At 50.8% G+C, this 13,518-nt stretch overlaps 1 protein-coding gene across 1 annotated transcript in view; it reads left to right on the forward strand.

Annotated features, from left to right (window-relative positions):
- ATOH8 (atonal homolog 8 (Drosophila)) overlaps nt 1-9,785 on the forward strand; it is a 12,714-nt gene extending 2,929 nt beyond the window's left edge. Inside the window, exons 2-3 of the mRNA XM_006866613.1 lie at nt 7,889-8,080; nt 9,654-9,785. Coding sequence (XP_006866675.1) covers nt 7,889-8,080; nt 9,654-9,785 — 324 coding nt within the window. The remainder of the gene's footprint in view (nt 1-7,888; nt 8,081-9,653) is intronic.
- Nucleotides 9,786-13,518: the final 3,733 nt, after the last annotated feature.

The raw sequence follows: 13,518 nt of genomic DNA on the forward strand, positions 1-13,518 counted from the left end.
GGAAAACTGAGACCAGGAGAAGGATAGAGACTTGTTCAAGATCACCTAGTGGGTTAGGAAAGATGACAGCAGTTTCTGGAGAGCCTGCCTGGCCAGATACTTCCCATAGTGCTGTCTTTGTGTTGTCATGGGCTTCCTGATCTGTGGCGTTTGTTAACAATCAGAGGTTGGGCTTGCACTTGGCTGATGCTCTGAGGTGAGATGATTAATCCTGGCTTCCTTTCAATTCCTCTCTTCCCATGGGGAAGGCCTGTGTAAAAGGGGCAGGTCCAGTGTCTCTAAGCAGAAGGCAAAACCAAGCCCTCTCAGGGAGTAGGTACATACCTGTACACACATATCACGTGTTCATAGAAGTACCTGCTTCTGTTCGCTTTTTGTCTAAATCATTCTTTCCCTTCCCCAACAGGGCTGCTTAGTCACATTGGGCACTAGCCTACTACTGTCAGGGAAGGAAAGAGAGATAGCCAGGACCTCTCTGACCACAAGTCAGAGCCTAAGGCCACAACCACCAAATCTCCACTGCCAATTGTCTGTCAAGAAAGTTCTGTGTTCCCAGAGGAGCTCCTTCTTCCTTTGAGCCTTAGTTTCTCCACCTGTAAAATGCACCCCCCCCTTGAATCCTGACTGCCTGTAACTCTGGAGTCAAGGCTCAAAACTGACTATTCTGCCTGAAATGGGGCCTTGGCTGATATGACACTGATGGCCTGCCAGACCTCAACTAGTTGCCATAAGCTTTCTCAACCTCAATTTCACCACCCATAAAGTGAGAGAAAATTAATAGCAGTGTGTATTCCATTGTATGCATTAATATGCAAATTGTGCTTTGTACAGTGTGCCTGACACAAAGTAAACATCTAGTAAATGATAGTTTCTATGATAATAGACTAGAGTCCTAGTGTGGTGCTGTAGGATAAGGTTCGTTTGAACTGCAAGATCAGTGGTTCAAATTCACCAGCTGTGACCTGGAAGGTTTGTGCGCCACCCACTGGACTCCAGAGTGATGCACAGTTCTGCGCTGTGGCCACTGTCAGAGCCTGAATTTGAACTAGCCTCAGTGAGTCTCTCCAGTGCCCAGGGTCTTCACAGCCCTGCTCCTCAACCCATTTCACACCCTGGAGCTGTCTGTCCTTAGCATGAAGAAGCCCCTGTTTTGTCAGAGTTACTCCGTGATCTAAGAAGGGAGCCAGCAAGGGTGGGCTGATTGGCCACAGGGCAGAGGTGCAGGAGGGAGATAGGCCCCCTGGTTTGGGGGGACCGGGGTGGTGGGTATGTGGGGCAGATGGTCAGGCTATAGTACCAACCATCAGCCCAGCTGCACAAGATCCCTCCCTCTGGCTTCATGTGAAGGCCATGTGTGCACAGCTGGGCCTGGCCCATATGCAGGGCGGCTCTGGCTCCAGGTGGGAAGGGTCAGAGGGAAAGACTAGCTGTACTATGGTCCTGGGCCTTCTGGCAGGACCGTCTGGTTCACAGGCAGTGCCTACCCTAGAGGCATCTGGCATGCAGGTAGATTTCCTCTTGCCTGTTCCTTATGAAGCTCTGTCATTGATGAAGAAATGGCAGCATTGGCAGGCAGAGGCCCGAGGCAGGATCAGCTGAGGTGCCCCTCCTGATGAGAGCAACAAGCGAGTGTGGGCCATGCACCCTTCCCTGCTTCACCTGGAGTCTCCCAGGGGGTCCTCATGGAGTGAACTCAATATGATCCAGGAGCGGGCATGGGGATGGCACCCCAGCACAGCACCACCCTCATGCTCAGACATCACAGGGTGCCAGGAGACCTTGGCCCACCCCATAGCAGCTAGAGCACTTCCCCTAGGGAATGGGGAGCAGGTCTGCCTGAATTGAAGGTGCCATCCAAGTGCATGCATGAGGACAGAGGCCTCTTCCCTGCCCCCCCACATTGCCTTCCCGATTTACAGGTAAGCACGTTTATAGGGAAGTTAAGCAAATGGCTCAAAGTTATAGAGTGCTTAGGAGTTCTGCACCATGTCTGTCTGACCCCGGTTCTCAGGATCCAGCCTTGGAGCTGTTTAGAACATTGTTGTTGTTGTTAAGTGCTGTCGAGTCAATTCAAACCCATAGCAACCCTGTATAGGGTTTCCGAGGAGCAGCTGGTGAGCTTGAACCATCAACCTTGCAGTTCAAATGGCTTTGCAGTCTGGCGCATTAACCCACAGCGCCACACCAGGACTCCTTTAGAACATTAGGATTTTAAAAGATCTGTTGTGGCGCTGCAGGATAATGTGCTGGACCGCAAGGTCAGTTTGAACCACAAGGTTGGCAGTTCAAACCTACCAGCTGCTCCTCAGAAACCCTATACAGGGTCACTATGAGTTGGAACTGACTCAGTGGCATTTAACAACAATAAATTTAAATAGACAAAGGAGTCCTGATGGCACAGTGGGTTAGACATAGGGCTGCTAAACACAAGATCAGCAGTTCAAATCCACCAGCTGTTCTGCAGGAGAAAGGTGACGCTCCCATGAAGATACATAATCTCAGAAATCCAAAGGAGCTGTTCTACCAGTCACAATTGACTCAGTGGCAGTGGATTTATTTTTGTTGCTTAAGTCGACTGGACAGAGTTCTTGCACAGTTCTGGTGGGGTAACTGCCCCCCCACCCGCCAGGACCCTAACTCTAACTGATACTAAGCAGTGGTGGTGTTGGTGTGCCGTGTAGTTGGTTCCGACTCATAGCAATCCTGCACAGGGTTTCCAAGGCTGTAAATCTTTACGGGAGCAGAAAGCCTCATCTTCCACGGAACAGCTGATAGTTTCGAACTAGCTGACCTTGAGTTTAGCAACCACTACGATACCAGAGCTCCTTATACTAAGCAGTAGAGAATGCTTTAAGACGAAATCCGGTGCTGGGCTTTGTGCAGTGGACACAATGATGCTGGAGTTGGGGGCCTGGGTTCTGGGCTTTCTCCAGCAGGGTCTGGGGCTGGGTGTGAAGGGTGGCCAGGACTTGGCATAGAGGCAAGAGGCCAGAGGGCTCGGAGGCCTTTCCTACATTTGCTAGGAAGTTCTTGACTTTATTTCTCTTTAGAGCTCCTTAGTGCTTTCCCAAGGAGGTATGGTAGTTCAGTGGGTTAAGTGTTGGGGTTGCTAACCACAATGTCAGTGGTTCAAACCCACCAGCCAATCTGTGGGAGAAAGATGAGGCAGTGTGCTCCTGTAAAGATTCTGAGTCTGGGAAACCCTAAGGCGCAGTTGTACTCTGTCCTATAGATCACTGTGGGGCACATTGGGCACTGACCCCATTTTGAGGTAGCAGGTATTCTGATACCCATGTTATTGATAAGCAAATCCTGTTAGTGGCCTCCCTAAGGTCATGTTAAAGGCCAGCAGCAGAGCAGACTCCTGAACCCCCAGTCCAGTGCTCCTCCCATTTCTCTTCTTCCTGGAGTGGAGAGTGGGCCCAGCTTGGAGATAGTTGGGTAGGGTGTTTGGGGGGGCATATGGAGTCTAGTGAAAAGCACAAAACTTGTTCCTCTGAAACTCAAAAATTCTGTGGGGGTAATTCCTTTTATTGCCCCCAAAGTGGGCAGCCTTTGGTGAGCTGGAGCCGGGCATTGATAGCCCATTCTTTAGATAAGGAAATGGGGGCTCAGAGAGGTGAAGGGACCTGCCCAAAGTTACACTGCCAACTGTTGTTGTCAAATGCCGTTGAGTGGGTTCCGACTCATAGTAACCCTGTATAGGATTTCTGAAGAGCAGCTGGTGGGTTTGAACTGCCGGCCTTGTGGTTTACAGTACAGTGCTGATTCTACAGTGCCACGCCAGGACTCCAAGTACCTGAAATCCAGACTATGTCTTTCGCTTTACTCCAACCTCCCAGAACTTTGCTGCAGCAACCCAAGCCTGGGTGTCCCCGAGTGGGGCTTTTGGGACTAGGGAACTGCACCTAGGAGGATCTGGAGTTGGCCATTCAAGCTGAAGAGCCCACCCTGGGGGAGAGGAAGAGGGGAGGTGGTTACCTGAAAGGGGTTCTTAGTGTCCCATATATTGTATGGCCACTCCTGGTTGTGGCGCTGTATGTTAAGCACTGGACTGCTAACCATGTGGTTGGAAGTTCAAACCCACCAGTTGCTCTTGGAAACCCTATACAGGGTTGCTGTGAGTTGGAGTTGACAGGACGGCACACCACCACCACAACAACTCCCGATGGGGGGCCCAGGAGAGCCTGGGGGCCATGTGCCTTATTTGGGTGCCAGTCAGACAGGCTTCTGGCTCCAACCGGGTCTTAGCAAGTGACTGTTCTCCTCATTTGCAGATGGAATGATAATCTTTATTCTAAGGAAAGTTCAGAATGGGTTAATACTCCCTATAAATGACTGTCACAGTGCCGGATGAGAGCACAGAGATGGTTTTCTTGTTGTTAGGCCTGGAGCTTAACAGAAAAATGGGACATAGTGACAGTTTGGGACAAACTGGCCCAGGACCTGGCCCTTTGACCTCAGCCTCATCTGTTGCTCTGAAGTCCCCCAGTGACCCTGGATCCAGTGTGCAGATTTCTCTCAAGATCTCTGCTTTCCACTGGCAGGGAAGCCCAGCTGTTACAGGCCAAGGGTTCCAACAGCTGGGTGTTTCAAGGAATCTCTGGTTTTTCCTCCCAGGGAAAACAATGCTAGGGGACCTCTGTCACTGAAGCTGCACCCAGCCCCCAAGCTTTCATCAGGCAGGGTTTAGAAGGGACTGAGACCCCGCCCTTGACCCAGCACTACCGGGAACCTTTCTGTCCCACAGACTTTGTTTATTTGTTCAGACTGAAAAAGCAGCGTGGAGCAGAGTGGGGGGAGAGGATTCTCTGGACTCTGGTTGGGAACAGGCAAAGTGCATTGTTCTGCCAGCTTTTCTTGGATGAGTTTGGAGCTTTGGCCTGGCCTGGAACTAGGAGATGGGAAGGGGGAATGTATGGGGGTGTGGGTGGGGGTGTGGGGGTGTAGCGGGGGTGTGGGCTGCCTTTATGTCTGCCACCTCCCTCCCCCTTCCTGGGTTTCCTAGCTCACGTGAGGAGTCACTCTTTAGCTATTCGTTTACATGCATCTGTTGCTATTGAGTCAGTTCCAACTCCTGGCAACCTCATGTGTGGAGTAGATATGGCTCCACAGGCTTTCTGAGGCTGTGGCCTTACAGAAGCCAATTGCCAGGCCTTTCTTCCAAGATACTTCTGGGTGAGTTCAACCACAGCCTTCTGGTCTTAGCCATTTGTGCCACCCAGAGTCTTTCCTTGGCTGCTGGAGAATTTGAAAAGGCTGACAGCAAACTTGCCTCTGGCCTGGGCTGCCTTTGTCAGCCCCTACCTCTACCCTGTGGGGTAGCTGAAATAGGAGAGGGGAGGGATAGCCAGGTACTGTGTCTTGCCTCCAAATCTCATACTTCTTACCCTCCTCTCTGGATCCCTTCTTTGGGGACCTTCTGCAGCATCAACTGTAATAACTAGACTCTATATTGGGCCTTAAGGAGCTCTGGTAATGAAGTGGTTATGAATTGGGCTGCTAATCTCACAGTCAGCAGTTTGAAACTACCAGCTGTTCCACAGGAGAAAGATAAGGCATTCTGCTCCCGTAAAGATTTACAGCCTGGGAAACCCTGTACAGAGTCACTATGAGTTGGAACTGACTCCACAGCACAAGACAACAACAACAACATATTGGGCCTTGTTCTGCCTAATACATATGTCATCTCAATGACACCATGGTGTGGATCTGTAGGACCAGCACTGGACTGCGAACCACAAGGTCAGCAATTCAAACCCACCCGCTGCTCCTCAGAAACCCTATACAGGGTTGCTATGAGTGGGGATGGACTCGAAAATACTTACCAACAACCTTGTAAGATCAATCCTTTTATGAATATGATGGGAAACCGAGGTTCATTAACATTAGGTCGCTTGCCCAAAGTGATATTTAGGAAGAGCTAGAGCCAGGAGCTGAACCCAGATGACAAAAGACTTTTAGCTCTATGTCACATGGCATCTCTGATGGTGTTGCTAAATCATCCTTAGAGAGAGGGCAGGTTTGGGAGTCAACTTGGTGAAGATGGTGGGAGATCATTCTATTAGTCCCTCATTCCTCCCCTTGACAAAGCCTCTTGGGAGCTTGTTATGAACAAGCCTGTGCTTGGCTTTGCAGACAGTGACCATTGGGTGAGCTATGATGAATGGGAGATGAAGCCAGAATGGGGTGCTGTTTGAGCATTATTAAGGGCAGGCAGCCAGCTTAGTTTAGGGTGCAGGAGCCAGGGTTCAGGAAAGCTCCTGGAAAACATACGTTTCAAGTGGGATCCAGGTGACTGATGCATCTAGGGTCCCTAATCTGAGGTGACCGTGTTGGGCACTCTTTAGCCCCATGCCTAAGCAGGGTGTTTCATCGTTAGCACTATTGACATTTTGGGTGGGATCATTATTTGTCGTGGAGCCTGTCCTGTGCTTTGTAGACTGTTTAGTGGCATCTCTGGTGGTGACAACCAAGAACGTCTCCAGACATTACTAATTGTTCCCTGGAGGGACAAAATTGCCCCTGATTGAGAACAGTGCCGGGCACATGGGGTGGGGGTGGGGGGGTGGGTTGCTGCTCACTAAATATTTGCTGAACGGATGTGCCATGTGGGTCCCGTTCTCTGTGGGATAAGGGTTAATTAATACCAGATATTGGTGGTCTGGATGCTGCTTTCATAGATTCTGGAAGAGCAGGAAGAGAGGGCAACTAGGAATCTTGGTTGGCTGAGGGTACCCATCTCGGTCACTTAGGTGAACTGAGCAGTAGGATCTATAAGGTAGCACTTAACCAGATCGATTTTGCCATATTGTTTCCATAGCACAACATCCTGTTCACTTGTGCTGTAGAATTTAGGTTTTTGTTTAGGCAGCAGAATACTAGGGGACAGTGTTAAAAATTAGAGGCAGCATCGTTTTACCCTGTATAATCTCCATGCAATTAGTGAGTGTCTAGTTGTTGATGAAGGAGCCCTAGTGGTGTCACAGTTAAGTTCTCAGTGGTTCAAACCTACTCAGTGGCTCTTTGGGAGAAAGGTCTAACAATCAGCTTCCATAAACTTTACAGCTGAAGAAACCCTCTGGGCTACTTCCATTCTGTCCTAGGGGTCACTATGAGTTAATTGACTTGACAGCACTTAACAACATAACATCAAATGGTGATGAATCTCTGATGGACAGGGCAAGTCTGGTTGGGCCTCTGTTTATTATGCACTTACTGCATGCACCCCAGGTTCAGAGGGCATATAGAAGGCAGAAAGAAGGAAAAGAGAGTGAGAGACAAAGACAGACAGACAGAAAGACAGAGAGAAAAAGAGAAAACAAGCCAACCATTATTTGTGTCCTTCCAGCTGGACACTGCAACTTTCCTCCTTGTACATCCCCAGAGTCCTGGGTTCCTGTCTGTGTTATGACATTATAACATCACTTTTGCATGTAAGTTCTCTGAAACAGGAATCAAGTTATTATTCCTTGTTGGATCCCCAAGGTACCGAGTATGACAAGTATCAATGAATGGATGACTAGAACATCAGAACTCAGAAAACGTCTCTTCCTTCAGGAGATTCCTTCTCATGGAGGGTGGAGAACAGAGCTGTCGTGGTGGAAATTCATTGCCTGACTTGTGGGCAGGAGCTTCCCCTATAAAATGGGCCTGGGATACTTCCCAGAATTTGTGAGCGGATGAGCTGAGATGATGTGTGTAATCAGCGGGCATTTAGAGCAGATAATAAAAGCAGGATCAAGGGTTCAGATCTCCTTGATCCAGGCCACCTCTTCTGCCCAGTCGTCCCCTACCAGGTGGTACAGAGTTAGGAAGTGTCACGAGCAAACCCACGCCTGCCCAGTTGGGAGATCTACAACCCCTCCTAACCTCCTCTCACTCCTAGGTGCCGTGCTACTCATATGGGCAGAAGCTATCCAAGTTGGCCATCCTGAGGATCGCCTGTAACTACATCCTGTCCCTGGCGAGGCTGGCTGACCTCGACTACAGCGCTGACCACAGCAACCTCAGCTTCTCTGAATGTGTGCAACGCTGTACCCGCACCCTGCAGGCTGAAGGCCGTGCCAAGAAGCGCAAGGTAGGTGACAGCTATTCGAGCAGCAGCCTTTGAGGACAGGGTGGCAGGGACAGAAATTTAGGGGTGCCCTTCACATGCCCGGGATCCCAAATGGGCGCCTGGCATCTGTGACCCTACTCCTGGGACTTGGGTTCTGGATGACCTTTGGCAAGTTGCCCAGTGTCTTTGGGCCTCACTTAAATGAGGAAGGTTTAACTTAGGAGCCCTGGTGACGTAGTAGTTAAGCATTCAGTGCTAACTGAAAGGTCAGTGGTTTGAACCTGTCATCTACTCTGTGGGAGGAAACTGTGGCACACTGCTTCCATAAATGTTGTTAAGTGTCGTCAAGTTGGTTCTTACACATAGTGACCCTGTATAGAGTTTCTGAGGAGCAACTGGTGAGTTTGAACCACTGACTTTCTGGTTCTAACTGGCCCTGAGGTCATGCTCTTATCTTGCTGCACCACTGCAGTCCTGGAAAACCTATAGGGCAGTACTATACAGTTTATGGGAAGTCCTGGTGTGGTGCTATGGGTTAATGTGCCAAACTGCAAAGCCGTTTAAACTGCAAGGTCGATGATTCAAGCTCACTAACTGCTCCTTGGAACCCTATACAGGATCGCTATGGGTTGGAACTGACTTGACCGCACTTAAACAACACCAGCAACATAGGGTTTATACTTTGTTCTGTAGAGTCAGAATCAGAATGAAATCAACTCAGTAGCAATGGGTTTTCTTCTTCCTCTTTTTGAAATCTCTGTAGCCCTTTCTGACCTCACAAGCTCTGATGCTGAGTCCTCTAAGTGGCCCCTGATAGATGTTGTATCAGGATGAGAATCCCTGCATGAGTGACAGCCCATGGGAGCCTTTGGTGTGTGTTGGGAGTGTGACTTGACCTGAGTCTGCGCATTACAGCAGGGTGATAACCTCATGCTCATCCATCCATTCTGGAGAGTTCCATTGAACCCAGCCATGACTGAGCATGGTCCAAGTTCCCAGACAGCTCACAAGATGATGGTCAGAGACAACCTCCTGCAAACAGACAAGGGTGGGAGCAATGAATTATCTGTTTAAGGGAGCTTGGAAGGGTATCACAGGGGAGGTGGTGTTTGAGCTGGGACCTTGGTCAGGAGGTTACCAGGCAGGTGAAACTGGGAATGGCCTCTGAGGCAGGGGAATGGCCTATACAAAGCCTCGTGTGCAGGAAGAAAGGTGCAGGGCACAGCTGTGGTTCCCCAGATGGCCTGTGAATCAGCATTTTCAGTCAGAGGTTAGTGACAGGCAGGGCTGGGCAAGGCTTATCCCAACCCTCTACGTCTCTGTTCACATGAAGCTGGAATGAGCGAGACGGAGGTTAGGACCCAGTCTGCCATCCATGAGGCAGTAGAGGTGGTGTAAGCATCCAGCTCCCCGGATAGCAGGAAGGTTTCCCTGGGCATCCAGGGATGGGGAGGATTGTGTGTGTGTGTGTGTGTGTGTGTGTGTGTGTGTGTGTGTGTGACTCTGAGCATCCTGTTCTACCACCTCCTTCCTTCCTGTCATTTCCTCCCCCCCCCCTTACCCTTGACCTTACCTCAGGTTCCCTTTCAATCAGGTCCCTCTTCAGGCTTCCCAGGTTTCCTGGAAGCCCCTGGAGCCCAAGCAAGGGTGGCCCTCTGGGGGTTCCCAGGTCCACTCAGGCTACTGCGGCCGCATTCCTGGAAATGATTTAACCTGGACCAAGTAGATGAACTCCTCATCACGTGGGTGAGAGAGGAAGTGCCACTGGCTGCTCATGGGAGGCTTTCCTCTGGAAAGTGATGTGGTAAATTAAGGGCGTGATTGATGACTCTGTGGTGACTAAAGAGGTCTATAAACTCGTGGTGAACTTCCCCTGGCATTGCAGCCAGTGCCAGAGCTGTAGATGGGCACCATTTATTCCATGTCCCCATAGCCTCCCCTGGTCCTGCCTCCCCCTACCCTCTTCACCCACCAAAGGCAGGAGTGTGAAGGTCCCTCCCTCCCGTCCCTGGTTCTTTGATTTAAGCAGATAGTGTGCAGAACTAGAGAGGGGCTGGAGGCCTGGGAGATGAAGGAAGAAGGGAAAACTGGTGAAGCCGGCTAGCAGAGATGAGCTTTTGTCTTCCCTTCAAATCACATCAGATCTTCTGTGCTGGAAGACATCTTAGAGACCATGTGATATGATCTCCCCCATTATACAGGTTGAGAGTCTGAGGTGGCAGGCTGTGATTATAGCAGAAAATAGCCCTGGGCTTGAGTCCTGCCTCGCCATTCCCAGCTGTGTGAACAATTCTCGGAACAATTGTGCAACCTCTTTGAGCCTCAGTTTTCTCCTCTATAAAATGGGGGTGCGGGGATGGTAGAAACACCTGATCCACAGGCCACCTGGAAGACTAAATCAATTACTGTATTAATAAAGGGAGCATGGATGCATATTTGTTGTCACTCTCACTTGAGTGACTGCTCTACCCTCAAGGTAATGAGCCCCTAAAATGCTTAACCTTGAGATTCACCCTGCAGTGCCTCCAGTAACTGGTGAAATTGCCTTGGGGGAGATTAACTGCCCCCCCCCCTTTGGTACAGATGGAAGTTCCAGGGTAGCAACATGTCTCTTTCTTCTCCATACCACTCCTTCAGCACCCCACCCCCTTCTCTATCCCCTACCCAGCCCAGAATTCACTGGAATTCAGAACTTCAGCCAGGACAAGACCTCAGGGCACTTCCTGTCTCCTGCCTAACCCTCTAAACCTCTGGCCTGTTTTCTGGCAGTCTTCCCCATCTGGGACTGTGGGAAGTGGGGTCTGAGTCTGTCTTTGACCTAATGACCTTTGTGGTCACACAGACTCAGGTTATGCCCATACAGACATATTTCCCATAAGAAAAAACTCATGACTCACTGACTGACCCTAGGATTGCCCATGGGGACTGGTGGTTGTAATTTGAGCCCTTTCCAGAAACACCCCCTCCCCATTTTCAGTAGCTTATCTGGACAATCAGGACTTGACCCTTCAGCCTTTGCAAGCATGGTCATTGGTGTGTTCTGGAGCAGGCAAATTCCTGTCCACCTGGTGACCCTGGAGCCCTGGCTTACTCTTCCAAATCCTCTGGATAACTATGTGTTGCTGCCAGGGGTCTAACTGCTAATTGTCCTTCTCCTCTCTGCCTTCTTCTCTCTGTCTGTCTGTCTGTCTGTCTGTCCCTTGTCTGATTCTCTTTGTCCCTCTCTTTTCCCATCCCCTTGGCTGGGAACTGTGTGGTTGCACTGAAGCCCAGAGGAGGGAGCTTGAGTCCATCTTGGCAGACGTCTGGTAGGGACACTGAATTATTAGCTGGACCCTGAGAATAAGGGCCTGGAGCCCTGGGGAAGAGTGTTTCTTGGATTCCTTTGGGGACCCCTCACCCTTCCCTTTGGCTTGGGAGCTTGAGATGTCTTGCCTCGCAGGCACATCTTTGGCCAGGTTCTGGTGTTGGTTGGAGTTGGTTGGAGCCTCTTGACTTTATTGTCTTCCTCTCATGGGCTCCCAGTCTGAGCGTCTGAGGACTCACCTCTGTGTCTATGAAAAGATGTGCAAAAAAGTCATACCTGGTTATGTGTTTATGCTTGGCTGACAGGGCTGGTCCTGCCATTCCGCTGCCTGGCACCCGGGTGGGGGGTCCTGGGAAGCCCAGAAATCCTAGGAGGTCTCCACTCCCTCCCCAGCCCTCTACTCAGATGTTCTCCCTCAGCCCCACACCTACAGGACATGTGAACACAGCAGCAGTCCCCAACCTACTGGGGGGCGGGGGGGAGTCTTAAAGCTCTTCTTGGAACCTCTTCCTCTCTTCATGTTCTTTATCCATCCATCCATCCATCCATCCATCCAGTAAGTGTTTTTTGAGTCCCCACTGTGTGGCAGCCACAGTGTAGGCACAAAACAGTTCACACCTGGTCCCCCCACTCCATCAAGTAGCAACTGAACGTTTCCTGGTCTAGAGTGTTTGGGACCTGGGGGTGATCAAGTAAGAAAAGGCAAAGGCAAACAAAAGCAAAAGCATTCTAGTTCCTAACACAAGCCTGCAGCCATCAGGTACCAACCAGCAGCTGAGCTGTGCGGGGTGGGTGGGGGTGGGGAGGCCCCAAGTGGACAGGAGGCTTCATGTCCTAGGGGCTGGGAGTGGGGAAGGGGTATCCAGAGCCCTGCAGGGCGCAGGACATAGAAGAATGATGAGAACCAGAGCTTGTTATCCAGATTCAGGCTCTGCCCTGGGTCAGGAGACACAGAGTGGATCCACATGCAATTCAGTGCCTTTGTCCTGTGCTGCCGGACCCAGCTGCCCAATTGACATTGCCTATGTTAGGGCCCTGGGTGGGGACTGGGGCCCAAGTTGGGTCTGAATGGCATTGTGAATATGCAGTTTCTCTTCAGCATCCTTTGCCTGTCAGGACTGCATGGGAATATGAGATGACCCCCACAGGCCTGCTTGTTACCTCAGTGGTAGAAGTGGGTCTGGTAAACTAATTCACAACAAGGTGTGTGGATGAGAACTTCAGGTGCGCTGTAACTGGGGGTGGGAAGCCCCAGGCTGAAGAAGTAGCTGATGATGGACGTGTCATGGAGGGCTGCAGGTGGGAGAACAAAAGTTTGGGCCCTAAAGACTGTCAGAACAGTGGGCAGATGTCTGCTCCAGAGGCTCTAGCTGTCCCAAGTCCCCGCAGCAGCTCCTTGCCAAGGGGGAGGAACTGGAGGTAGCATCACCATTGGGATTAATGACCATCTATCTGAGAGGCTGCCTCCTTGTAAGACTGAGCTCCGTGCTCCCAGATGAGCTGCCCCCTCCCCCAGATTAAGGCTGGAATTTAAAGAGGAACCAGTATGACTTTTGGTTCACCCCCCAGATCCCAGGCTCATCCTCTTGCTCATTTCAGCTCTTTCCTACTAGGGGTGAACTTGGGGGGCCTCCATTCCCTCCACTGACAAGTTCTTACTGGCCTCCAAGGACATGACTTTGTGGGTTTGAGGTCTGTGTGGATGGCCCAGTCATGCACTGAGGTGGGTTGGAGGCTGCTCAGTGGAGATCCAGGGCAGGAGAAGGGGAGACCCTGGAGAGTTCAGTTCTGACTCTGCCTTAGCAGGAAATAATGTGAGTTAAGCACCTGGCTCTGGGCCACATTTCCGCAGCTCCTGTTTTTAAAGCAACAACTCCTGGGGGCTTCTGAGGATGAGAAAGGGAAGGGGGAGGGGTTGGGGAGGAGGAGGCAACAGTGGCAGAGCTGCTCTTCAACACCTGGGCTAGGCTGACCTGGCCAGACTGCAGGATAGGCAAGGATGCTGTCCTGAAGTCACAAACACTGGTGGTGTCCTTTAATCCTTGGTGATAAAACAACCAGAAAGGCAGAGTCCCCTTGCTCACAGGTTGGGTACAGGAGACAAGACTGTGGGATTAAGGGCTGTACCAGAGGATGTGGACAGTCAGTGTGT

The sequence above is a fragment of the Chrysochloris asiatica genome, unplaced genomic scaffold (genome assembly GCF_000296735.1).
Source record: "Chrysochloris asiatica unplaced genomic scaffold, ChrAsi1.0 scaffold00093, whole genome shotgun sequence".
In the NCBI taxonomy this organism is placed as follows: Eukaryota; Metazoa; Chordata; class Mammalia; order Afrosoricida; family Chrysochloridae; genus Chrysochloris; species Chrysochloris asiatica.